General features: G+C 29.6%; 5 protein-coding genes across 12 annotated transcripts; 3 read left to right on the top strand and 2 right to left on the bottom strand.

Annotated features, from left to right (window-relative positions):
• The first annotated feature begins 251 nt into the window (after positions 1 to 251).
• Rga (Regena) lies at positions 252 to 3,755 on the top strand. The gene is made up of 8 exons (XM_035092916.1): positions 252 to 787; positions 1,491 to 1,845; positions 2,197 to 2,423; positions 2,499 to 2,741; positions 2,805 to 3,066; positions 3,140 to 3,247; positions 3,317 to 3,542; positions 3,619 to 3,755. Exons 2-7 carry the CDS (start codon positions 1,520 to 1,522, stop codon positions 3,534 to 3,536), a joined length of 1,386 nt encoding a protein of 461 aa, XP_034948807.1. The 5' UTR covers positions 252 to 787; positions 1,491 to 1,519; the 3' UTR covers positions 3,537 to 3,542; positions 3,619 to 3,755.
• Positions 3,756 to 3,891: 136 nt separating this feature from the next.
• LOC118072799 (malonyl-CoA decarboxylase, mitochondrial-like) lies at positions 3,892 to 6,230 on the bottom strand. The gene is made up of 9 exons (XM_035092915.1): positions 6,209 to 6,230; positions 5,838 to 6,122; positions 5,624 to 5,764; positions 5,419 to 5,559; positions 5,189 to 5,341; positions 4,823 to 5,110; positions 4,619 to 4,754; positions 4,346 to 4,558; positions 3,892 to 4,251 (listed from the first exon to the last, which is right to left on the bottom strand). Exons 2-9 carry the CDS (start codon positions 6,048 to 6,050, stop codon positions 4,025 to 4,027), a joined length of 1,512 nt encoding a protein of 503 aa, XP_034948806.1. The 5' UTR covers positions 6,051 to 6,122; positions 6,209 to 6,230; the 3' UTR covers positions 3,892 to 4,024.
• A 250-nt stretch (positions 6,231 to 6,480) lies between these two features.
• tobi (target of brain insulin) lies at positions 6,481 to 9,364 on the top strand. 2 transcript variants are annotated; one of them, XM_035093093.1, is made up of 6 exons: positions 6,481 to 6,731; positions 6,871 to 7,794; positions 7,878 to 8,404; positions 8,475 to 8,631; positions 8,714 to 8,933; positions 9,005 to 9,364. In XM_035093093.1, the coding sequence occupies exons 1-5, from the start codon at positions 6,554 to 6,556 to the stop codon at positions 8,899 to 8,901; spliced, it is 1,974 nt and encodes a 657-aa protein (XP_034948984.1). In that variant the 5' UTR covers positions 6,481 to 6,553; the 3' UTR covers positions 8,902 to 8,933; positions 9,005 to 9,364. The 2 variants fall into 2 exon arrangements, with proteins under 2 accessions (XP_034948984.1, XP_034948983.1); XM_035093092.1 differs by lacking the exon at positions 9,005 to 9,364 and having other exon boundaries at positions 8,714 to 8,990.
• On the bottom strand, positions 8,642 to 11,847 carry LOC118072922 (centrosomal protein of 120 kDa). The gene is made up of 5 exons (XM_035093091.1): positions 11,457 to 11,847; positions 11,195 to 11,342; positions 10,258 to 11,128; positions 9,375 to 10,183; positions 8,642 to 9,303 (listed from the first exon to the last, which is right to left on the bottom strand). Exons 1-5 carry the CDS (start codon positions 11,506 to 11,508, stop codon positions 8,973 to 8,975), a joined length of 2,211 nt encoding a protein of 736 aa, XP_034948982.1. The 5' UTR covers positions 11,509 to 11,847; the 3' UTR covers positions 8,642 to 8,972.
• Positions 11,848 to 11,911: 64 nt separating this feature from the next.
• gish (casein kinase I gish) lies at positions 11,912 to 25,928 on the top strand. 7 transcript variants are annotated; one of them, XM_035093100.1, is made up of 12 exons: positions 11,912 to 12,467; positions 13,162 to 13,429; positions 19,293 to 19,333; positions 19,416 to 19,485; positions 19,848 to 19,996; positions 20,086 to 20,320; positions 20,399 to 20,721; positions 20,940 to 21,014; positions 21,340 to 21,417; positions 22,157 to 22,282; positions 23,061 to 23,167; positions 23,302 to 23,511. In XM_035093100.1, the coding sequence occupies exons 2-12, from the start codon at positions 13,186 to 13,188 to the stop codon at positions 23,486 to 23,488; spliced, it is 1,635 nt and encodes a 544-aa protein (XP_034948991.1). In that variant the 5' UTR covers positions 11,912 to 12,467; positions 13,162 to 13,185; the 3' UTR covers positions 23,489 to 23,511. The 7 variants fall into 7 exon arrangements, with proteins under 7 accessions (XP_034948991.1, XP_034948985.1, XP_034948987.1 ...); XM_035093094.1 differs by lacking the exon at positions 20,940 to 21,014 and having other exon boundaries at positions 11,916 to 12,467; XM_035093097.1 differs by lacking the exons at positions 20,940 to 21,014; positions 23,302 to 23,511 and adding an exon at positions 24,096 to 25,928 and having other exon boundaries at positions 11,918 to 12,467.
• The last annotated feature ends 1,528 nt before the right edge of the window (positions 25,929 to 27,456 follow it).

Genomic DNA, 27,456 nt, shown 5'->3' with positions numbered 1-27,456 from the left:
TTTAAACAACCATCTTTGATTTTTCGATATAATCTTTTAAGTACGTAATAAATAAACTGTTCTATATAATTAACATATATCATTGTTTTTATTTAATTGCCACAAAAACCGTTTATTTCACAATCAGAGTCTTTACTTTATTTGAAAATTCTTTTTTTTATAAATTAATAAAAAGATGGCGCTCATCTCTTCGTCCAGACTTACACACACAAGCACACTTCACAAACACCAATGTTCGTAAAATCGTGAAAGTGACACAATTGTCTAGAGTCCCGACCATACTAGGTGTTGAATAAAAACTTTCATCAATTTGTTTATAAAAGTAAAGAAACTCAAAGAAGATTAATAACTTTAGATTATTCAAATATTTGAAAGAACAATTGGCAGTTTTAAACTGATAATTGCTGGATGTTATTCTTTAGCTAAAATTAGGAATTCTGGTTGCTGATTTGAGTGCATTGTAATATCTGCTAATATGGCAGAAAACAGTGTATTCTAATATTGTTTAAAGTTTATGATTTTTTAAACAAATACAATAATTATAAATACAGAATAATGTTGAAGTTATTGAAAATATAAATATAGTAATTAAGTGATAGTGAAAACAAATAAGTGACTCTGACGCGGCGAACAGTGCCCGCCGAAATTAGTTTCATATCTCAACACGTTTATAAATCTCAAATCAACAAGAACATATAGTGCTTTTTTTACAGTCTATTTACGTTGTTTATGATGAATAAAATTTATTTCTCAGCATTGTAAATTCAAGCTGGGACTATTGAATTAGGTAAAGATATCTTTATTAAATAGAAGATTTTGATAAATACACAAAAAATAAACAATGCTTGTTATGCCTATAACCTTTGTTCCTTGTGTGATTGTCAATCAGTCATGAAACGTAAAATTCAAATTAATCCTAGAAAAAGTGGTTTTATTCCATTCTATGAAATTATTTGTATTAATCTATCCATAAATCTTATAATTATGCTGCATTTAATTTACCATGAAAGATTTACTATACAGAATTTTGGTGTTTGTTTGTTTAATTGAAAAATATTTTTTAACTGGCTATACATTAAGGGTTTATTGAGTTGTTTCAAGTTGGCTGCATGACTTAAATAAGCTCAATTATCAAAAATTATTTTTATAACATTTGAGAAAATTTGAATTATTGTTGTTACTGACCTACTTTTCTTTTAAATTATAAGCTAAAAATGAATCTTTAATTTTGCATACAAATAATGATAATTAACAGTAAATATAGTAACAATCAAATAACTGAATATTATTGGAAAAAGTTCATTGGAAATAAAATTCCAAGTATTATATTTAGGGATTAAACTTAATTAATCGTTGAGTCTGAGTTATTATCAGAGAAATAAGGAATTAGTAAACAAAAGAGTTTCCAACTACTGATGTAATCAGTAAGAGTATTAGATTGCAGAAATATTTCAAATCTAAATAGAGAATGTGTTAATATGCCCCTGCAGGTATTTTTTTTTAGAGAAGCCAACAGGCTATGGCCAACTTAAACTTTGAGCAACCACCACGCAGTATTGCGACCGCAAGCCTTTCCTCACGTGGGGCTGGTGGAGGGGGCTTAAGCTCATCCTCTCTAGTGGGTCATGTCACCCCAACCTCAGGGATGTTCTCGGGCTCATCTGCAAGTACCTCGAGTACCGCTAACTCGACGATTGTTGGAGCCAGCATTTATCCTGGTGCAGCCTCGGGTGCAGCAACACAATCAGCAGGACATCAACCACAGCAACAACTCTCTCCGATGGGAACTCGGGGTCTTTTTGGACAAAGGGCTTTTGCAGATAGACGTACTATGCCTTCTCTTGGGTCAGTTGTGCGACCAAATCTCTATCTACTAATCGTCCAGCGTTTATTTATTATTATGATTATTTTTTATTATACACTCAATACACATTGATTCATAGGTTCTATTTGTCTCTTCTGAATTTTCTATTTCGCTTCATATCTTCATTCTCATTTAAAATTTTATTGCTCATTCATCTGCATGATCAAACTTTTATAATCAATGTCTTGTGTTGGTTGAAGCAACTGATGCACATATTATTTCAGTGTTGTTCGTGGGATTTTTCTTCTTCATTCATTACTATTCATTTTACTATTCGAGTTATTATTTTTCTTTTTTTTTGATTATTCAACTGTATTTAATATATTTTACAGGAATTCGAATCCAATGGGTAGTATGGGAAGTTTTGGAATACCTCAAAGTCGGAGTTACGGATCTCAAGGTGCGATTAATAATTTCCATTCTGTTTTTGGAAGTAGTGGAGGTGGAGATACAAGTACTCCTCCACTGTTAGATCTCTCAGAGTTTCCGTCTTTAACTAATAGAGGCCAAGGTGATTCAATGCCTCAACCAAGTCCAATGCCTGGAAAACAAGCTTATGGTTAGTTACTGTTTTTTAAAATTGAAACTATTACACATTCAATCAACAATTAACATCTATTCTTTTATAATAAAGTGGGTATGGTGAAACAACCCACTTCTGAAGCAAGTGAATTTACCATGAGCTCAGAAGATTTCCCTGCATTACCTGGTACGCAAAGTAGAGAAGGTCCTTCGCCTGGCGGAAGTGTTTCTGGTGATAAGAATATTTCTGTTGGTCTTGGACCTGATATTGGTCAAGATGTATTACAAAATAATAGAGCACCGGGATCAGAAAAATCACAAGTATCTAAAAGAGGAATTCAAACATCACCTGATGGTATGTCATTTTTATTTTTATTTAATTTGATAAGATTTTTAATGAAAAAAATTATTCTTTTAGGAAAAGTTACGAATATACCAGCAAGTATGGTTAAAGACCAATTTGGTATGGTAGGATTATTAACTTTTATTAGAGCTGCAGAAACCGATCCAAATCTAGTATCTCTGGCGCTTGGACAGGATTTAACAGCATTAGGACTCAATCTTAACTCACCTGAAAATCTTTACCAAAATTTTGGTGGCCCTTGGGCAGAAACTCCGTGTCGACCTCAAGATATTGACTTTCATGTACCGCCAGAATATCTCATTAATGCAGCAATAAGGTACGAAATTAATTAGCTGAATTACTAGAGATAAAATTAAAGAAAAAATACTTAATATTATTATTAATTTTAGAGATAAGTTGGCACCTATAAAACTCAATCGATACAAAGATGACCTATTGTTTTATATGTTTTACACGAATATTGGTGATGTATTACAATTGGCGGCAGCGGCAGAACTGTAAGTAGTAAAAAATAATGAGGAACCGGTTGAAATTTTCAATCAAATAATCATAAAATATTTCAACAGATATAATAGAGAATGGCGATATCACATGGAAGAGAAAGTCTGGATAACACAAGCACCAGGACTTGGAATAGTTGAAAAAACTACAACGTACGAACGTGGTACTTATTACTACTTTGACGCGCAAAACTGGAGAAAAGTAGCCAAGGAATTCCATTTGGATTATGCAAAACTGGAGAGTAGACCTCTTCCTCCAACGTCTTTTCATCAAACCCAACCTTGACTGCAGGTATGTTCATTATATTTACATATAACTGAATAAAAGTATAATTAAATTAAAATCTAAACAAGCACTCTCTTTCCAGATTACAATGTGGATACTTGAGTTAAATGTGAGCTGGGCGAATCCAGCAATTGTATAAATGAACAAATTTAATAATCTTTAATAAAAATATTAAATTCGAAAAATAAATAATAAATAATTCCTTACTTAGCACGATAACTCTTCTCTTTCATCAATAATATATATTTTTTTAAAATTATTATTTGAATTGTCTATTTAAAAAAAATAATAGAAAAGACAAAAATAAGATTTGGACAAAATTATAGTATTATTCTTTAAATTTATGATCGTATTATTGAGAAATTAAACAATGTTTATAACAATTTAATTACTATAAGATAGAGCTATTTCTTTATTGAATTTTTCAATTTTATTGTAATTTATATAAAAATAATTTATTTATGCAAATAACTATGCTATAAGAATTTCTATCTAATATTACTTAATTCTTCCACCTGTTTTACTAAATTCAATACACTATCAGAGGCTTTAATAATGTGATTTTCAATATAATTTCGACTATTTTCTTCTGTCTCATGTATGTAATATCTGTAGTTTACCATTATTCCACAGCTATGATCAGCACCTCTAGGCGAAGGATCAGCTAACCAATTAATACGCCACATAACTGCTCCATTACGAAGATGGAAATTGGCTTTATAGGATAAAAAATTTATGATTAAATAGTTCATTTTTCTATGTAGGGAAATTGAATTTTAAATATTGAATTCAATATAATGAATACAAACCAACAGAATTCATTGCATAATTTCTTCTTTTTTCTCGATACAAATACCAAGCACATGATCGTAGCAATGGCTCTTTTAATGACATTGTTATTTTTTCATCATTCATCCACAAGCAAGTGTTGAATAATTTTCTCAAGGAATAAAAAAGATCATCCGTGTTTAACAAATTTTTTAAAATAATTATTTCAGCGTCTGTGAAAATTTTCTTTGCATCTAAAAAAAAAGATATATTGATTATTTAGATGAATATGAGAGCATTTAATTATACAGTACCTTGTTTTATTCCTTCTAAAAGCCACAGTCTAAATTTTGGAATTGGAGATAAGCTAGAGAGTTGATCTATCTTTGGAAATTCTCTTGAGACTTCTTTTACAACTTCTTTAATTAAATAATTCCCAAGTTCAATTCCCTAGAATACCAAAATATACATTAAAATCATTTAAATTAAAGTATTAGTAAATTTTTAAATATTTTTACTTTTAATCCTTGTTGCGTAGCAGCTATTGAATAAAATACTGCAGCTTTTATTTCAGATACATCTTCTTGTAATGATGATAATGGATTTTTCTGTAAAATTCTTTTTTCTGCTTCTTCAATGCCTTTTACTGCTTCTGGAATAACATCACATAAAGCTGTATGTAAAACAACTAATGGTTCTCGTGGCATTGAAGGATGAGTAAATATGAAACAACGACGATAAAGACCGACACGTTTTTTTAGATCAACCCAATTTCTTATTGGATGTATTGCTTCATAATCTGCAATCTATATTTTTCAAAATATCATTAATAAATTTGAATATTTGAGTAAAAAAATTGTTTTCATTTTAATTCAAAATAAGACCTTTTGTAATATATCACACGGACTTTGCCAAGTAATTCTTTCCAGATGTAAAAATCCTACACTAAACCATAATAGTAATAGATCATGAAGAGTAAGATTTAATTGTTGCATAGTCACAGATTTTTCAATGTCATCAGTAGCTGATAATAATTCCTGAAAATCTATTGTACGTTATTAAAGACAAAAACATAAAAAAAACAACAAATTAAAATAATAAATATCTATATTACCAATACATCCGTTCTTAAATCAACTAAAAATTTAACTCCATATTCAAGTCTTCCCATCAAAATAAATAACCATTGATAATGTGGTGTTAGTGCTTTTTTCAACGTATTCTCCCATGCTAATCGTTGATGATAATTTTCAGGCTAAAATTATAAGATATTCAATTTTTTTTTACACAGATAATAATCCATAAAAATATATTATCACCTTTGCAGATGATAATTTTTCTGATAAATTACGAATGTAATCATGATTAATTCCATACTTTAAAGCTAATGTCCACAGAAATTCATGTTTATTTTCTACTGATAATGCCTTATAAGCAGAACATAAAGTTTTAATTCGATTCTGAAAAAAGAATAAATTAATTTCAATACGATAATAGATATATAAAAAAATATAATGATTATTAAATTATTACTTCTACAATCCAATTACTTATATTTGTATCTTTAAATTTAAAGATATTGTGAAGATCATCATTTACAGAAATACTTGAAAATAATCTACCATTCACTGGAATGTTTGGAATAAATGTAATTTTTTGATCATTATAAATTTTACATTGAGTAATGAATCCCCGAAGTGGATTAAAAGTTGAACAAGCACATTTATAACATATTTTTAGCAACATTTTTTCTTCTAATTTGTTTCTCAATACAGTCTTATTTTAAAAATTATAACCTCATGGTGATATCGCAAATATCTACAAAAGATAATACTATACACATCATTGGATAAATTTTTTTTTAATATACATAAAAAATATACTATACATAAAATTCAAATTACACCGCAAAATTTTCAAATAATCACAATGTATTTATCATAATTAAAAAGTACTTATCCAATTATTTTCAGTTTGATCAGGAATGATTAAATAATTTGAAAAAAATGTAAGTTTATGTTAGATAACGAAAGGAAGCTGAACATAACAATTATTATTGCTTGTAAGAAGGAAATTTTTATTATCACAAAACGTAACGATAATAACTATTTTTCTTTAGACTATCAGATATAAAAGCAAGTACACAATTCATTTGTTACCAGTGATTTTCTGTAAATACTACAGATTTTATTACATGTGATAATTTTTTTCTTATAGTTATTCAATTCATTTATTTATTTTTCACCATCATGAAAAAATTAGTCATAATAAATTGTATTATTTTTGGTTTAATAAACTATTCGTTAGCTAACGAAAATGAATTTTTACAAAATTCCACTACTAATCGTATAAAAGTATCCACTAAAAATGCGGCATTCGAAGTCGTTGCAATTAACAATAAATTAATCTTAAATTCTACAAAGAATGGTAATTAATGCAAAGTATTCTAATATAAATAATTCTAAGAAAATTGGGTCATTTATCAAGTAATCCTCTTGTGATTGAACAAGTATTTTTTTTTATTCCGCTTTAAATCTTTATTCTAATAAACTAAATCTACTTCTAGATGGTTCAAAAATGCACATTGAATTTTTCGTCGAAGAACCTTCATTGTCAAACAAACCTTTGACGATGAGCCAATGTGCAAGAAATTTAGTTTGTATTGCAAGTGGAAATATAACACACACAGTAATTCAATCAATACCAACAAGAGAATACGTTTCAATTTCACGTTTTTTACCAACATCAAAAGGCCGTTTAATAGATTGCCTGTCTCTTCATGATGACACACAATGGATTGGTGGACCTCAATATCGTTATCAACGGTGGCCAGTTCAACACATGTACTATGAAGAAGAACCATATGTTACCACGCATCCTACAAATATTGCAATTGCTGAAAGATATTGGCTATCTAGCAGAGGTTTCAGTGTTTATGTATATAACTGGGCACCTCTGTTTCTAGATCAAAATAATTTTAAAGATAAGCATTTGTGCCTTATCGCCGAAAATAAAAAACCATATTCCGACAATACTAGTCTTGCTCTATCTTATGAAGTAGCATGGCATAATGATTCAAAACTTGCTCATGAATCGATAGTATCTCGGCATTTGGGAAAACCTAATGGAATTCCTGATGAACGAATGGTTCGTCATCCTATTTGGTCTACATGGGCACGATATAAAGCAAATATTACTGAAAGTATTGTAAATAAATTTGCTAGTGAAATCGTTGCTAATAAATTTAATAATAGTCAGTTAGAAATTGATGATAATTGGGAAACTTGTTATGGATCAGCTATTTTTGATCCCAAAAAGTTTCCAAATGTTACTCGATTAACTCAAGGATTGAAACGTCAAGGCTTCAGAATTACCCTTTGGATTCATCCATTTATTAATGAAGGATGTGAACCTGCTTATTCCACTGCTTTGAAGAATGGATATTTCGTTAAAAATCAGCAAGGACAAGTACATACGACATGGTGGCAGGGTATTAGTTTTTATCATAAATTTCTTTGTATCATTATAAAATAGATAAGCTATATTAATTGTAGATACCTTATCGTATTACAGGTGAAAAAGGAGCCGGTGTGATTGATTTTACAAATCCAAATGCTACTAACTGGTGGGTTGCACGATTAAAAGCAATAGAAAAATTAGGCGTTGATAGCTTTAAATTTGATGCTGGTGAATCGTCTTGGCTTCCACAAATACCAATATTAACTGGTCCTAAGGAACTACAGCCAGGAATTTATACAAGAGCTTACGTAAATGCTTTAGCCACTAATTTCAATAACATTATTGAAGCAAGAGTTGGTTGGGGAACACAGGATCTTCCAATATTTATCAGAATGATCGATAAAGACACTAGATGGACCTGGAATAATGGATTACCAACATTAATAACAACACTTCTTCAAATGAATATGGCTGGTTATGTTTACGTACTTCCTGACATGATTGGTGGTAACGGATATCTAAATGGATTTTTGAATGGAACTTACTTACCATCCAAAGAATTATATATCAGATGGCTTCAAGCTAACGTTTTTATGCCTTCTCTTCAATATTCATTCACGCCTTGGGATTTTGATAAAGAAGTAAATACTCGTATAATATTATAAAAAGTAAATTTTTAATTTTTTGAATAACTAACAATTTTTTTTTCAGACTGTTACTATTTGTAAGAAATTCACTGACTTGCATGCCAGTTATGCCTCAGATATCGTGAAATTAATGAATATTTCTGCAACAACTGGAGCACCATTGAATCCACCTATTTGGTGGATCGATCCAACTAATCAAGAAGCTCACAAAATAAATGATGGTAATAGTGATTATGATTATTTATCACAAATTTGAAATTTATTTTACCGAAATAATATAATAAATAATTTTGTATATTTTAGAATACCTTTTGGGAACAAATATATTGGTGGCACCAGTGATCGAAGAAAACTCCGTTGCACGACCGGTTTATCTTCCTAAAGGAATGTGGAAAGATGGAAATAGTAATCGTACTTACACAGGACCAATGTGGATTGAGAATTATCCCGCACCATTAAATATTTTGCCATATTTCATCAAACTACGTTGACTATTTAACGAGCATAATAAGATAACAAATATGTAAATATTAATTTGATTTAATATTTATACAAAATATATTCAGCTATTAATAAGTAATGACCGTATTTCAGTATTTAATTTGACTATTATTCCATCATCTTCTGTATAACTACCAGTTTTTAATAATGCATCACGTTCGGCAATAAGTTTTTTAAGACGTTCATCCAGTTCTCCGACACGTGATTGACAATGACATTTATTTAAATTCATCAGGGATTTTGAATCATACATTGGAGTAACTAAAGAATCACGGGTTTTTCTTTCAACGGATGATTTTGGTCTTAGTGTTTCGATTTGTTTTTGAATTTGACCAAGTGAAATTTTATCATTGGCTAATGCTGCTGAACCTGCTTGTAGTATATCTTCTAAACTGAAAAAGAATTTATAAAATGTAAAAAAAGTTTAGCAAAAAAGTATGCTTCATAATGTGATTTTACGTACTTGAAATTTTTCAATTCATCCTTATGCGTTTTAGTTTGTACTTCAACAACTTGTCGGTGCTCCATTTTCATTTTATGAATTTCTCTTACTGCTTTACCCCATTGCTCTTTAAAAAATGTTTGCTTTTTTTGAGCACTTTCTAACTTTCTTTCAAGATTTTCAATTTCTTGAACGTAATTGACTGTTTGATTTTGCGTTGAGAGACTTTTTTTAAGAGTTTCTAATTCTTCATTTTTTTCATTTAAGGCCACCTGCAATTTCTTATTTTCAGTCTTTACCGACTCTAATTGCACTTCTAAATTTTTTTTTTGCTCTTCTATTAACGAAAGCTTCGACATTGAATCTTGTAATTTTTGTACTGTATCTTTTAATTCTTGTGTTTTTTTTTCATAAGCCCATTTTAATTGATCATTTGTTTTAATTAATCGAGCCTCCTTTTGTAAACTATGGAGTTTTCTCATTCTTAAATCATCAGTAGCAGAATTTAAACTATTAGCTAACTCTTTACATTGCTCGACATTGCATGCAAATTTAGATTCTAAATACTCTCTACGCTTTCGCCATTCTTCACCTAAATGATTTAAATACTGTTCTTCTTTGCGTTTTAATTCCAGCTTAAATAATTCTTGCTGATTTTCTTTCCAAGTTTCTAATTCATTAATAACTTGATTATATAAATGTAAATTATCAGTACATTTCGGAGGTAAATTAGAAGATAAATAATCTATTTTATCTGTACTAGTTTTTGTATTATGAATTCCAGTCATACAATTGTGATAATGACAGTCAATATCTGACAATTGTTGTTCCTATAATGAAAAAAAAAAAATAACTTAATATACTTTAAAACTATAAAATTTACACATATTATAAAATAATTTACCATCAGTCTTAAATTAGGATCATGACAGCTCATTGATTTTGACCCTACATATCGCATTTTCAATTTAATATTAAGGGAAGGTTTTCCTTCTTTATCATGTGATTCTTTTGTATTTTCTAAATCATTTAAAACACAATTTTCATGTATAATTATATTTTCATCATCTGGACTTTTGAAATATTTTTCGGTATTCTCTTCAGTGATAAGAGGTCTAAGATCTATTTCTGACTGACCTAAAACACTTTCCCCATGTTTTAATAATACAAGAAAATAAGGCTTGAAAAGTAAATAATTTCTTAATTCTTCTAATGAGCTTCTGATACGAATCACAATTTTTTCATTCAGTTCAAATATTTGAGAATCAACTGGAATAGGCTTTGACGATACTTCATTTTCTAAAATATAATACCACAATACGTATGGTATATTTATATCTAGTTTTGAATTTTTTATTCTTAATGATTCCACGTTAGAAATACTTTCAGTCATAATACTGAATAAAAATATTTCTCTACATGTATTTATAGGTCCTAACTGTATTAAATGTTCTTCAGGAATAAGATAAGGGAATGAAATATTTTCGTTGTCCATCATTTCATCATTGGTTAAATTTTTTTCACTTAAATTAGCATTATCTGTTATATTCTTTTCTCCAATAATAAGTGATAATAAAATTTCTGGTTTATCAGCTTTAACATCATTTCTCAAACCTAACAATTTGTGCCAGTTACTTTTTACATCCTCATCAGAATCTTTCGCAATAACTTGTGCTGTTCTTAAGCTTAATAGTAAGTACCCAATTTTATCTTTCGTTCCATTTTCTCTGATTTCAAAACATTCAATTTTTAAAGGTTCTTGTGCAGATCTCATTCTAAAAAATAAAAATTCAGTTATATTAATTGATATTATTGCCAATAAACAATCAATATTGACATACTTGCGAAGTGTGCTTTTGTTCGCTTCCCAAATTAAATTTGTTATGTATTGTGGACATGAATCGGGATTGATAAAATCTGTTTCCAACGATAGGCCATTTAAAGTTGCAGCAATAAAAGTCGGATTTGTTACCTTGTTGAATCCTTTGCCTAAAAATATTATATTATTTACAATATATTATTTAGATGCAAGTGAATGGAAAATTTTCCCGCCATTTCTATAAAAGCGAGGTTATATTATGTTATTGATTACATTAAACATACCTCCTTTTAAACTTAATACGACCTGAACTTCTGGTCCTACTAAATGATCCATAGTTGATCATTACAAAAATTAAATAATCAAATAAATTTATTATTATATGAATAAGTAAAGTATAAAATAAAGTATCAAATATTGGGCTGCCATGGAAACGTCAAAGCTTCACATTAGAACGATACAAAACAAACACGAGTCCACTCATTTCATGAATAACTTTTGATTGTTTAATGTCACCGTTGGCTTGACTAGTAATTTTTGGTTTTCATAATAAATAAATTATCCAGTGAATTCACATCAAAATTGCACAAAATAATAAAATATCGGTGATTTAAAACAAATTACAGCCCGCCAACACCAAATAAATTGTCAACTAGTGCCATCTTAATGCACTTCTAAAATATAAAGGCTTTGTTTCCATGAAAATGATACTCATTTTTAATTTACGATACTGATGAACTTGGTAGCCCTGCCGGCCTCGTAACAAATCTCACCCAATGTCGAGTCGGAGCGCGAGAGGTAGAACTCAGTGCTTGTTCACAACCGTTTATCCGAGTTGGCCAAGTGATAGTGGTATAGTCGAGAAAGCGAGTGATTTTGGTGGTCCGGGTGGTGCCCGAAAACGAACGAGAAGGGCCCACTGGAGTTACGCGAATTTATAATTAGCCATTTGAGTGGATGAGTTACTGTCCAAGTTGGAGCTGTTCGTTAGCACATACTAGTGTTGTGTGAGAGGATACAGGGAGGACGATTGTACAGTAAGCAGATACGAGAAACATACAGCTTTTCCAAACTTCGGGTCAACGTACGAAACTTGTTAGTGCAGGACGCTGTCGGTCCTAGTGAAAATAGACGCTGAAATAAAGTGATTAAGAAATATTGAATCATTAAAACCTATTGCAGTTACACTCCCGCGATTTGTAACGACTGACGATGATCCATAATGGTGGTCTTCTCGGGGTGCTCCTTGCACTACGACGAAGCCACGTCTGGGGATGTGCTGCCCAGTGACTGAGGTTTGTGTTCACTCGTTCACTGAGTTTCCCGGCCGGCCGGGTTAGTGAGCGTAGTTTTTTCAGCTTTTTATTTATTATTTTTTTTCAATTCAATTTTTCATACATATTTGTTTTCAATTATTTTGTACGTTACTCCAAAGCTCCGTGTCTTGATGTTTTATTATGGAAGCACCGCCCTGTTTTCTTCAGTTCGTGACACGCGATATAAAGTTTTTAGCCACTGACATTCCTGGTGCGTTTAAGCGTACGTTCATATGTGTGTTTCCTACATCATCATCATCATCATAGTGTCGTGCGTGCTACTGCTCCGACACCGGTGTCATCGTTTTGGAATACGTGTGATATTACGCGATATAATAACTATTTAACCTATAAAAATTTTATTTCATCTTTCCTTTTTTTAAGTAAAAAAAGAATAATTTTTTTGTTAAATTGACCAAGTTTATATAGCAGAAAATCGTTTTTTAAATTATATCATATACTAAATGTATAATAGTGACAATTTATTTGGGTGGCTAGTGAATTTAAAAAAGGCATCTGCTTAAAAATTTATACAAAAATGAATGAAAAGATGGAGATGAGTAATGCCCTAGAATTATTTAGCAGTTACTTCCGATATTGACAGGCCCATAAAGGGTTTAGTTGGAGAATTAAAGTGATATATATTGGTCCTATTGGTGGACCTAAATTTCAGAAGGTTGTGGACTAGTGATAAAAAATGCAGAAAAGGGACAGTAAAGAGGGCCGAGTCGAGAAGGAGCTGCCTCGAGGAAATGAAAGAGAAAGAGATAGGGAGCAGGAAGCTGCCAAGAGGACTTCTAGGGGTAGCGGAAATGCAACAAGATCTAATATGCACTCCTCTAGGCACAGTAACACTTCAGCCTCAATTGTATTAATGGTTGGACCCAATTTTAAAGTTGGGAAAAAAATTGGTTCTGGTAATTTTGGAGAACTTAGACTCGGTAAGTTATTACTTAATCTTTCAAATAATTTCATTAATCAATAAATGTTCATCAAATAGAACATTAAATAAGACTTAAAGATCCCTTGTTTTTCTTATTTTTTTTTCTCTTTTTTTATTTATTATTCTTTCTTTCACCGTGAACGTAACGTAAGACTCGACAGACATGATTATCAATTAGTCTCTTTGGATATTCTATGAATTTTAATGCTATTGAATTTACATGAAAGACTGCAAACTTTTTTTTATATACAACTAACTCTTTATAGTTTTTTCGTTGATAAAATTACAATTAATAAATAAATATATTAACAAATGTATCATGAAAAAAAAGAATGAAATCATTCTTAAATACGAAAATATGTTATCAGAGATCTGAGTATATTGTTTATTCTTAACAAAATAAGTGATAAAAATAGTCTTATTAAATATTTTTTCTATATCTATATATGTATGTGTGTATATCAATGATGAAAAGTGAACTTCTAACTAATTTTATTGCGAAAAAAGAAAAATAGAATGATAACAAGTGTTAGTGCATCATAAAAGTGTTGAGTTCATGTATATCTGTTATCTTTGAAACTTATCAGCTTGCAGCTATGTTTTATCGGACTTGTGTACCCAAAAGCCTCGACAATGAAAAAAAATGTGATTAATGATAGAAACCATCTCAAGATGTTCGATTATATATTTCCTATAAGAAAAACTCTCAATGTACCATCACATATGTGACTAACATAAATAATTTGTAAGTAAGACATAAATATTTATGTCTTGTATTAATCATAAATGATATGCCCAGTACTGTCTAAGTAAAAGATTATCAAATAAATGAGTAAATGAATTGGCAGTAATTATAACAATAATCATGCATATGCTGTTATGATTTATAAGACAGAAATAATTACAATTGTTAGTGGTATTTAATAAACAAATAAACTACCGGCTTCAAGAAGTGTTGATAACAAATCAAGATAGCCACAGGGCTTTCAACTTGTCTTTCTTCAGTTGATCTTTTGCAACTTTGTTCCATGTGAAATGAATTGAAACAAGTTATTTCTCTTATTTCTTTGTTAATTCTAGATATTTTCTGAGAATCAGGTAACTTGACATCATCTAAATAATAAATTTTATCATAATTTCCCAACAAGTTACTCCAAAATCAGTGCAACCAGTTTTTACTCATAGTTGGTAACTTATTGCAGTCAATAATAGATGATATTTTCATAATGATGTCAAATATACCATTACCAAGAACTCTATCTATCATTGGTTTTTCTCATGTATTACTTATTTAGTCGATGTACTTATAAGCAATATAGTTCAATGTTGGGTATATATATACACACATAACAGTGCTGATGCTTGATCACCACCTGACGGTCTGCTTTTTCTCCTCCACCAACTGCATGTTTTGGTGAGTTCTAAGCCCAGGCTCTTTATGTATCATGGTCCCTCGTGACTTTCATACCGTCAGGTGCGATCTTGATGTTAAAAATACCCATACTCACTTAGTCATACTACTTTAGCAGACAGTAAAAGGTAGAATATAAAAGATTGCTATGTATTGACTGACCAAGTGTAAATAAATAAAATATAAAAAGGTGGTAGAGAGAATATAGTGGTCTAGGAAATAGTAGTATAGCAGTGATGTCAATCACAGTTGTTTCATATTTGTTAATATTTATTAGAGAAAAAGTTGAATCTTTTTACCAACATACTGCTTCTTAGCAGCTTGGTATAATTACTTGAACTGTAAATTAATTATTGAGTTTCTCATTTGTTTTGTTTCCTCCAGAATAACGTTATTTTGCTCAAGGACCGGAAAGGGAAGTACAAAATTCCAAACTTGTCAAGCAGGTACATGTGTTACATGTAGAAGAGAAAAGACGACTATTACTTCCGGCCATGGCTGCATCGAAGATATGGAAAAAAAAAGTTCACTACAAGATCCAATTGATCCTCTATCGTTTTCTACTTCTTTCCCACGCTATGCTGTTGTTGTTTGAACATTTACCACGTGTGTCAATTAGTTACTTATATCTAGTATGAGCCAGCTGCAAAGAATTTGCTAGTAATTTTGAGAAGTATTTAAATTTCACCGAAAGATAGAAACCAAGATAAAAAAAAGGTTATTCTTTATTCTTCAATAAACCAAGAGATTTATGTCAGTTTAGTAGCCTGGAGCAGTCTAATGAAAATTTCTTCTGCTTCTTCTTCTTCTTCTTCATCTTTACTAGATATTTGTTAATCTTTTTAACTCACTTCTTGGAGTCCTTCGTTGCCGGCAGACAGGTTGCTACCTGTCTCACTGGATCGGGTGACTCAGAGTTTACTCGATGATTGTATAAAGTGAAATGAACTCCAATCCAGTCATGGCGTCTATATCTCTTTAATGAATTCATTGTTTATGTCGAAATGTCTCGTATATTTTCATCTTAAAACCACAACTCATTTTTTATCATTTATAATATAATATTATTATTTGCTTTCTGTAAATTAAATAGTAAATGGTTAAATTAGTTCAAAAGCTTTTTAACTCTAGAACTTGTGCTACTAATTATGATGTGATTGCTGTTTTTAGATTTTATTTATCCCCAAGGGATATCTTATGATGCTAAGCATCACTTTAATAAAGTTTTACATTTTTTTTTCTTTTTTTTTTTCCTCTTTCCTAGAAATATTTATATTAGATAGAAAAAAGTATACGTTTTATCTACTTTGAGGAGAAGTTGTTGATATTCAAAGTAAAGAAAAAAATACCCTTTAAATATAAATAACACTTATTTATTTTAACTTATTTAATTATTCTGATAACTTTAACTGATCATAATCGATCATCTACATGTTGACATGATACTTTTTACTTCAAATCTTTGCATTATCTACCATACCACTTTCGAAACAATCCATTCAGCAATTTGAAAGATATCAGAGCATGCAGTAGATTGAACTTTACACACCACACATATAGAAATTCATTATATCATCAATGTGTATGTGTTTTTTTACAATATCAAAGACGAGTGAGAGGGGCTCTAAGTATTTGTCTACTGATATCCCGGTACCCTGACCTACATATACCCTGTTTGCTATCCAACAATAAGATCGTCCACTCTCACATCATTATGATCCGCAATAGTCAATTATTATCAATCATGTTGGTTTTTTTTTCAGTGTTTCTACATTTAAAAAAAAAAAAAGACATTGCATTACTTCTTAATAGATTTCTTCCTGTTAACAAAGAATATATTGATATATTTTTTCTGACAAATGTGGCTATTTGAATGTCAACAAATCGATTATAGCTAGAGATCTAGATGTACTTGAAAGTCAATCAAGTCAATGAAGAACATTTAAGTGGAAACTGATGCCTAAAGACGACCAAGGGAGCAAAAGGGCGACATGACGGTGTATGAGGGGTGAAGAAAGAAGAAAGGAGTCGCGGTGGGAGTAGGCCAGTCGTGGTGGTTCAGTCGATCGATACACGTGATGTCTAGTTTTGCCAAAGCTCTTATGATTTTTCTTCTAGATACATATTCTTGCGTCCCCTTTTACCCTCAAGTTTATTGTATACGCAATAACTGAGGGCTAGACTTTCAAAGACTACATACTGCTCGTATGTAGGGTGAAAAAGTTGCATTTTCCTTTGTTTTTTTTTTTCCTCTTTTTCAGCAATGTTGAATTGACTTTTGTATACTTTCTGGTATTTCTATGTAGGAAATAAAGCAAGGAACTTCAAAAATTCACCTACTTTGAGAATAATGAATCTTTGAGAAGCTTAGTAACAATTGAATTCTATGTTTTATTTTATTTTAATAACAATTATTTAGTAAGAGTTTTGTTTTGAAACCTCTCTAATGAAACAATCTCTGTGGTTTAAATAAATCCCTAGCGACTTTCCTTCAATGACGTTTCTGTCGCAATGATATCAATTTACTGTAAAAATAGATAAATTATTTCAAAAAAAAAAAACAATTATTTCCATTTGTTTCATTAGAAAGCTATTTCTGGTTCAAGTGATTTATTGAAGAAAATAAAAATTGCTCAATTTCAATGTCAAATTATATTGATGTATCTAGAATAATTGTAATAATATGATGAATCAATATTTTAAAACGATTGAAAGTCACTTGGAGAGTTTAGAGAACTCAAGTGCGTGTTTGGTTATCATGTCAACTTCGTCATGGTGGTATCTTGAACCTTATTCCTGCTGTGCTGTGTTGATGATATTTGTGACCTCTTTCTTAAGACACAACGGTGTGTCATTCTTACATTTCATCTATTAAAACGTAGCCTAGATGTATTTTTATATTTAGTACGAAATAATCATTGGGTAACTATATTTTTATCAGCTTGAAAAGAGTCTATTTCAATTTAACATTTCTATTTTCTAGTAAAATCTATAGATATACAAATAACATCAGGATATATAGTACATAAAATCGCGTGATGCATGAAAACTGTAACACGGTTGCACGTTCTCGCACATTTTTTATTATTCCTTTAATTAGATTACACTGTGGAGTGCATGTGACCGTGAAACCTTTGGACCACGAGGTCGAGGAAGTTAAGCGGCTTCTGTATGTCCGGTTGGTCCGATATTCGTTGACTTGCTATTCAACAACTCACGTGTCTAGTGACTACAGCTTTTACTTACTTTAACTAGAGTAACTTGTTACCAAGTTCTTTACAGAAAAGCTACCGTCTGACTTAATGCTCAAACACACCTGGAGTTACTTTAGAGCGGGAGACCATAGTCACTTAGTAACAACAGGTGTTGACGCTGATGACTGTTGATGTGTTACTAAGGGCCTCTAAATATTTTTCTCAGCCTTTCAAAATACATTTATTCATAGCTATTTCTTTTGTTTGTCTACTATTGAATCATCAATAAAATTATCAACCTTTTTTTCTATTAGTTACATTATTTTTTTTTTAATTAACATATTTAATATCTATTTAATAAAAATGATGATATTCAAGTAGTCGATTTAATGGTTAATCAATATTTACAGTTCAATTCTATTACCCAGTTATGTGTGTCAATTATTGACTGTTGAAGTTTAGATTATTTTAATAACTGATAAAAAAAATAAACAATGATAATACGATTATTTTTGTCTAATTATCTTTAGTAGTTCAGTAGTTTTGAATTTTTTGTATTCATGGTAATAAATAAAACTTTAAAAACTATTATTAAATAATTGAAGTATTTTATTTTTAATATTGTTCAATAAATTTTTATATAGTTTTCTACGACTTTTAAAAATATAATTTACATCGATATCACATAATTACAAACTTTTGAAAAATTTCTTGGATCAGGTTAGTGAGCTGCACGTGAGGTATTTTCAGTCTGGCCTAGTTTATCATGAGACTGCACGCGGTCGATCGAAAGCCCGACCCGCGAGATAGTCCAAGTGTGACTAAACTGCACATACGCACAATAAAAAGTCTCTATATATTTATATTCAATCGTATAAAATTGTCATGATTCATGGTCATTGTTTAGATTAACTAGACAACTTAATCGAGAAATTTTCTTCACTTTATAAAAGATGAAAAAAAGGGAAAAAAATGAATTTAATATGTATAATAAATCATTGGCCATTCATATGAGAATTAAAGATATAAAACTCGAGAACAGATCTTTTTTACATTCTATCTACTTATGTTTCTATCTTTAAGACAAAGAGATGTCTGTCTACAATTTTTTTTTTTTTTTAATACTAATAAAACTTGGGATCTCTAAGTCATACAACATGAATATAATTATTTTAATAAAGTGAAAATTCATTAATAGTCTCTACATGTTTCTAATTTCCAATAAATTAATCAAATTTTACTCACTTATGTTTCAGGCAGAAATCTTTATAATAATGAACACGTAGCAATAAAAATGGTAAGTTTTTGATTTATTTCTATGTTTTTTAAATTATTTTTATCAATCGTACTAATTAAAATATCTTTTTATTTTATTGCAGGAGCCGATGAAGTCAAAAGCACCACAACTTCATTTAGAATATAGGTTTTACAAATTACTAGGAACTCATGGTATGTTTGGATAGTTTTTTTTTGCTACTAAAGATGAACATATTAATAGTTGGCAATTTTATTGGAATTTATCAAACTATTTTTTATCTAAAGTCAGTTCAGATAAAATATAACGTCAATATAATTTTTCTCGTTCACCTGACAGTTAAATTCAAAGTCAAACCAATATAGATATATTCAGCTTACTTTTTCCAATATATTTATCTCTAGAAAATAAATTCAAAAGGATTGAAATAAGCATAAGAGACAAAGTTGGCACAAAGATGCTAGAGAATTTCATGTATTCTTTGTTGAGAAATTAATTATAAAATAAATACATTTCTTAGAACAATTAATTGATACAATTTGTAATGCACATGTAGAAGGTGTACCGGAGGTGTACTATTTTGGACCCTGTGGAAAGTACAATGCTCTGGTGATGGAACTACTTGGTCCCAGCCTAGAAGACTTATTTGATTTATGCGGGAGAAAATTCACGCTTAAAACTGTTGTCAACATAGCAATACAACTGGTAAGAATTATTATAAAATTACCTTTAATATAATAATTTATAAATTTAGCAACTAAGGATCAATAATCATTCTCTTATTTATTCCACAGCTTCGTAGGATAGAGTACGTACACAGTCGACATTTAATTTATCGTGATATTAAACCAGAGAATTTTCTTATTGGACGGAGTACAACTAAAAGAGAAAAAATTATTCATATCATCGATTTTGGATTGGCCAAAGAATACATAGATTTGGAAACTAATAAACACATACCGTACCGAGAGCATAAAAGTCTTACTGGTACTGCACGTTACATGAGTATTAATACTCATCTAGGAAAAGGTATTTATTAGTATTTATATTATATCAAAGTTTCGAATAGAATTGATTAGTTAATTAAAAATATTTTTTGTTAAACAGAGCAAAGTAGGCGAGATGACTTGGAAGCACTCGGTCATATGTTTATGTACTTCTTAAGGGGTAGTTTACCATGGCAAGGGCTTAAAGCAGATACTTTGAAGGAACGTTATCAAAAAATAGGAGATACAAAACGAGCAACTCCTATTGAGGTGCTTTGTGATGGACATCCAGAAGAATTGGCCACTTATCTTCGTTATGTGCGAAGATTAGATTTTTTTGAAACTCCAGATTATGAATATCTACGAAAACTTTTTGAGGATCTTTATTTTCGAATGGGCTATGTTGATGACGGCTTTGAATTTGACTGGACGGGCAAGACCATGGTGGGTCTCAAGTGATTTATTTTATATTTATGTCTTTTAATGCACAATGCATGTGAAGAAAATTTAGCAATGTTCTGATCCAAATATATTCATATATTCTTCTTTACATAAATCATAAGCCAAAATTATTTGCGAACTTTTTTTTTTTATTGAAAAGGCATTATTAGTTTATTTATTTTTTTTTTAATTTTGCATGCTGCTCTCAATGTATTCTCTAGCCTCCCAACTTTGAACAACTTCGGGCGCTGAGAATGGCTGCCCCTTCTCATATTGGAAAAACTAAATCTGATAAGGTTGGTCATACTTCGAGGGACATTCAAAATTATTCGACTAACTCTTTGTCTTCTTTACTTTTCGCTACTCTCTATTACAACACTTGTAAGCTTTCTCTTCTATCTCAATGCTTCCGCATCACTTTCTGAATGTTGCTTAGTTTTCGTCTCTTACATCTTTTACCTATTACAATTACTTTTACGATTCGGGCTTATACATTTTCGAGTTTCTGGACTTCAAGAGAATTCAACGATGTAATGAATATTATCAATTGGTATCATTATTTAGATAAATACTTAAAAAAGTGTTTGATTTATTTAATTAATGAAATTATTTATATTACAGTCTACTCCTGTGGGATCAATGCAAACAGCACATGAGATAGTGGAATCACCGAACCGAGATCGACATCGTACACTTAAGGTAAAGCTAAAAACTTACATGTTACATTTTACGCATGGACGTGTATAGCAGCAAACTTTGTCTGTTTTCAAGTAACCGCATGTCTTTTATTGACAATTGTTAAAAAATCAGCCAAAATATTGAAATTGAAGTAAATGTCATTTGTGACAAAGGTTTATAAGAGAGAAAAAAGAATGTTTAACTAATGAATTGAGTAAAAAAGAAAAATGACATCACTTGAGAATTATCAGATAAAAAAAAAATTTACTTTCATTAGTTTTTTTTGTTGCATACAAAACTTTTCATTTTAACTGCATAATTTGGATGGAAATCAATAGGATGATTATGATGATTGTGAGGAAGATACTGTTCTGATGATGGATGAAGTCCATATGGAATTATACGGGAGATATGTAAGCCTGAATAAAATTTTTCAGCAACGTGACAAAAAAAATATATATCTCAATAATATGTAAATTAATTTGAATCAAGTACTGTAGATGCTAGATTTTCATATAAAGCATAAGTGCAGTATAGTAATTTGTTAGATTTGATATTAAGCTCTATCTTATCTTAGGAACTGACTATAAATATCTCGTGATAAATCCTAGAAGGATGAAAAAAAGAAATTTTTTTTGAATATTTATTGTTTTTAATGATAATTCTACTGATGCCAGGATCATCTCGCGTTTTCCTTTTAACTCGATTCAGAGTCAACTAACAAGACACATTTCCAACAAAATCCCGCTTGTTCCTTCAGGATATAATAGGTGCAGGGGTGGGCGGAGGGGGCGGTAAAGGGGTGGGAACCTCATGGCCTGATACTACAAAGCTACCAAGGGCTGGTGGTACACTGACGCCTGCTGACAGACACGGTTCAGTACAGGTGAGTGAACCCGCTATTTCCTAATTATCATTTCTCCTACTTTTTATTCCATTATCCTATTTATTCAATCCTTACTTCATCTTCAATATTATCTATCATAATTCTATACGGTACCATGGTTTCATTATACATTTTATTTATCATTTAAATAAAAAAAAAAATACCGCCAAATAGCAATTATCTAATTCAGTTAATACACTTGGAAATGCAGAATTAATATTGTAATTCTTTTCTAGTTACGGCATCATCGAATTATGGTCAGTTCATACTTACACACTGGATTTGATTTTCATTATTTGTTAATTAATAATGCATGCATTGTTGTATACATTATTATTATTAAGATTATGATTTTTTTATAAGTACTTTGTTAATTATTGAATCATGTTTTTAAATATCATTTGATATCTTATCAAATTTTCATTAATCATCACATAATTATCTTATGATTAGGTGATTATTTATTATGTAGGATTTTTTTATAAATATGTATCACATTTTATTTTATTCTGCTCAAATAATACACTTGTGTAAGTTGGTTTTTATCTAGTACATTGAGTGGAGTTGTGAAAATTGCTTACCCCCGAAGCTTTCAATTACTTAGAAATGATAAATTTTCAAAACTTTAATCAGCATACTAATTAATTGATTTCTTTAACATTAATAATCATTTCTTTATAATATTAATCTATAGCCTGATATTTCATACGTTTATATAAATTCATTTATAATTTTTTAATATGATAACATACTAATATATTATGTTCAATCAATTTAGGTGGTATCTTCAACAAATGGAGAGCTGGCTAATGACGATCCAACTGCAGGTCATTCGAATACACCAATTACAGCACCACAGGAAGTTGAAATGATCGATGAAACCAAGTTAGTATTTTTTTATTGTTTATTTGCATGGTGCATGATATATTTTCATTGATCAATATTTTTCAAAATTAATCATAACTATTTTATGTTTGTGTGCTTATATTTATAAATAATCGTCATATCAATATTTCCAGCTCTAAAATTAATCGTAAAATCCAAAAAATTTGTCCTCGATGTGGAAAAACTAGTGTTTCATCATTAAAAAACTATTCAACTAATGCAAATATTTTAAATCAATCTTCAAGATCCTCCAAAGATGTTGTACCGCGTTATAAACGTCTGTTGAATTTGTCAAATCAAATAAAAAAAAAGTTCAAATAAATTAATAACTCTGTTTGAATACATGTAAAATGAAACATTTTTTAAATATCATTAAAAAATAATTATACTCATGAATAAGTCCTAATTTTGTTTATAACAAATATATTAATTATATTTATGGAAATAAAATCATCATGCCTTTATTATTTTGAATGAAAAACAAAATTTTTCAAACAATGAATATGCATACATCACTGGTTTATGTTTAAAATTTTATGTAATCAACAAGAAACAATCTATTCAAGAGTATAATCGAATAAAATAAAACTACACAATTGAGTTTTGTAATGGACGTGAATCATGCACAAATTTCTAACAACTTTTGACCGTTGTAACAAACATTTAGACAGCAAGTTTTACTTGTAAATGTTGAATGAATTATTGGTTTTTTTTATATCATCCAACACTGTAAACGTCTAGATCTGCTTTTTTCTGTGCTGATTATCTTCTAATTATTGTTCTTTTGGACTTGTTCCTTTCTATCAACAATGGTATGCTGCATCAAAATATTCTTCCAACTATTAATGCATGTCTTTTTATGTGTTCAACAAATTGACGAATAATAAAATGCGATTCTAAGTCCTATTAGTGTTTGCTTCATTTCCAGATGTTGCTGCTTCTTTAAACGAAAGAAGAAAAAAAGTGGAAGGCAGAAATGACTGTCTGTTACTGTTGGACTTGGGGGAACGGTACAGTGCGCGAATATTAGTGTTGGCAATGATGATGCTGGTGGAACAACCACAGCAACTGGAGCAGCTAGACATGAAGAACGATCCAGTGGTATTGATTTTGACAATTCTTCTAGAGATCCTGAACATGAGGCTGTTAAATTATTACGAGATATAAATCGTTCAGTGTTACGAGATTCCGTACTACAGCATACTGCAGTAACTACACCTACGCCTACGCCACCACCACTATCCAATTGAACAACTACTCGGGTCACAGCCATTAATATTATCATCACTCTTTATCCATTATTATTATAATTCTAGTTATTATTGCTATTATTATCACTATTATTATTATTATTAATGTAATTATAATTATGGTATTATTTCAAATGTCACCACTGTCTTCAATAATTTTGACGTTTTTGCAATTTTTAAAAACCATGAATTAAATTTCAATTCACATTTGAATTATTAGCAATAATACTAAATAATGGACAATATTTTTCAATCATGAGCATCATATTTTCGATCGGTATATGGGGTGAATATATTAGAAACAGGTTTTTTACATGTTCTTTAAATTTATGAAATTTTATATTTTTTAAAAAAACCAATTGAATTAAAGTAAACTATTTACATAACTGACAACGTAACTTGATAATTTTGATTTACTCAAAATAACTATGTTATAATATTATATACATATGAATATACATGTAAATTTTTTTAATAACTATAGACCAATATTGAAAAATTCACCTTATAAACGATTTTAATCAAAGTCTTTAATTTCGGGATTTTTTTTTTTATAAATTTAAATCAATAATAATTGGATAAAGTCAGAATGAAATATATATACATATATATTGCATTGATTTTAATGAAACTTCATCTATGGTATATTATCAGGAGTAAGTGCAGAATTAATGAGCAGGGGAATTGAGGTACTTTGTTTCTGAAAAAAAAAAAAATAAAAAAATAAAAATGTGTTCGACATTGAAGAAAGTTTTACAGCTTCATGATTTAGGAGTAAATAGTAAAAGCTATAGTGTAAACATAAAAACATATATATCATTTTTTATTTAGATATTTAACAAAAAAGCACTAATCTACTATCTTGTATAAAAAAAAAAATAAAAAAATAATATAATTGTAATATTTATCATTACGAGTACTATATTCGTTACACGTAGACAACCTGTGACAGATCTTTTAATGTACTTATATGGTCATCGTTAAATTTTTAAACAGAAAATTTCTTTCCTTTATATATTTGATATACAAAGATATCTGTCGTAGGTATGTCTGAATGTATTTAATTGCATAGATTAAAAAAAAGAAATAATAAGACAACACAGACTAAAATTAATTCTGTGCAATTCTCTTGCTGCTGCATTCTCCTTTAGTGAAAAAATGATATTATTAAATCATTTAATTGACAATTCATTAATATACATAGCTTTCAAACAATCATGTGTATTTAAATTTGTGGACAAAGTATAAGAATGAATGCTTAAAAAACACGTATGGTTGGTTATACAGTGTTGTATGTAAATGCAAGAAAAATATTGATATACAAATGTGTATGATTATAAACATTTAAGATCAATTTGAAAAAAAAAGTATATTATTAATTCTTCTTCCATGAAAATCGTCCACTATGTGATCTCTGATCGTAGAATAAATATTACATTTTTATGTTTATGGTTATATATATAATACCCATAAAAATAGACCAATGGGGCGTACATAATTTAAGACGAAAATCAATGTAAAATCGTATGAAAAAAAAATTGAGCTGAAACTTCACTCTATCCGTAAATCGAATTATTTATTTACAATAGCTGCCGTATAGTAAATGGGCCGCAGCTAATCACCTTATTAACTTTATTAGATGAATCATGTATAAATTTCATTATCACGCTTTTTTGATATTATCCACGACTGACTGCTGGCTAAGTACGGTTGTGACAAATTTTGTTTAACTATTTTTATTTTCATTTTTATTAATTTAAAATTTTTTTTGTATCTACTACGGCCGTCGTATGTGCCTCAGAAACAGTATCATTACTATGTACCAAAAAGAAAAAAAAAAAGAAAAAAGATATAAAGTTATTTGTACATTTATTGAGTCAGTACCAAGCATATTGGAAACAAATGATAACATCTTCATCATTATTGTCCGACGTGGAAACATAAAATAATATTAACGTTTATAATTGATGGACGGTTGATTTGACTAAAAAATGATGTATAATTAATAATAAATCCACGTACATGCCTTGTTGGATGCGCTATCATTTTTCTATACCATTTAATGACAATGACGGTAACAACAACAATAATAATAGAAACACATGGAGTGGTCAATGATTTTGTAAGAAAATGAATCATTTTGAGCTTAGACTTTGGCTATAGCCAAAAGAATAACACATTTTTATCATCTTTTTCTTAATGATCACTTCTTGATGCGAGAGTATCGTGTTGATACTTATTTTAACAAAAAAATTCCATATTTTAGGCTTTATAATTATCAATAATTAATATATTCAAGTCAATTTTATAAATAAAACCTGATGATTATTGTTCAGAGACACTATACCCCGATTATTAATAATTGTGATGTTGCGGAGAGTGCAAAATGTAGGTGTTTGTGTGTTGATTGTAAATAATAAGACAAACTCCATTTGGACGGTTTAAATTTCAGTAATATCATTAATAAGGAAATATGTATCGAAGAGAATGTGTATTTCAAATAGTGAGCTATTATTATTATTAATTATTACTATCATTATTACTGATTATTATTTTAATTCATTACTTTAAAGTTCATAAGCTATTACAATTAATAATTAATTATTAATGTAATAAAGATATGCGTTTATATTAAGTGGATAGGTCATTAAATCGTCTAATGACGTATCATCCCTGATAGTTGTCCTGGTTGTTCCTTTTTTTTTATTTTATTATTTTCAGTGGTTAATGAATGCTTCTGGTGTAGTAGATGCGAAACTGTGCAAATATTTTGAAAAATAGATCTTGAAAATTGAAACGGTTTAAAGTTATAATTGAATACAATTGATTAAGATAAAACTGCGGTTGTATAAGTGAAAATTAATAAGCCACTGTAGTAGATATATACATATATATATATACATAAAATATTTTGTTTTATTTATTTACTCGGCTCCATTTAGATACGGCAATAAATGTAATTTCATATTAAAATAATACCATCATTTTACTGCCCACACATACCTAGATAAAAAATTGTGCGTCACAATATTTCGACAT

Source organism: Chelonus insularis, unplaced genomic scaffold (genome assembly GCF_013357705.1).
Source record: "Chelonus insularis isolate UGA/USDA-ARS -01 unplaced genomic scaffold, ASM1335770v1 contig_94_pilon, whole genome shotgun sequence".
Lineage (NCBI taxonomy): Eukaryota > Metazoa > Arthropoda > Insecta > Hymenoptera > Braconidae > Chelonus > Chelonus insularis.
The sequence above is the reverse complement of the archived record's forward strand: the minus strand, read 5'-3'. Positions and strand labels throughout refer to the sequence as shown.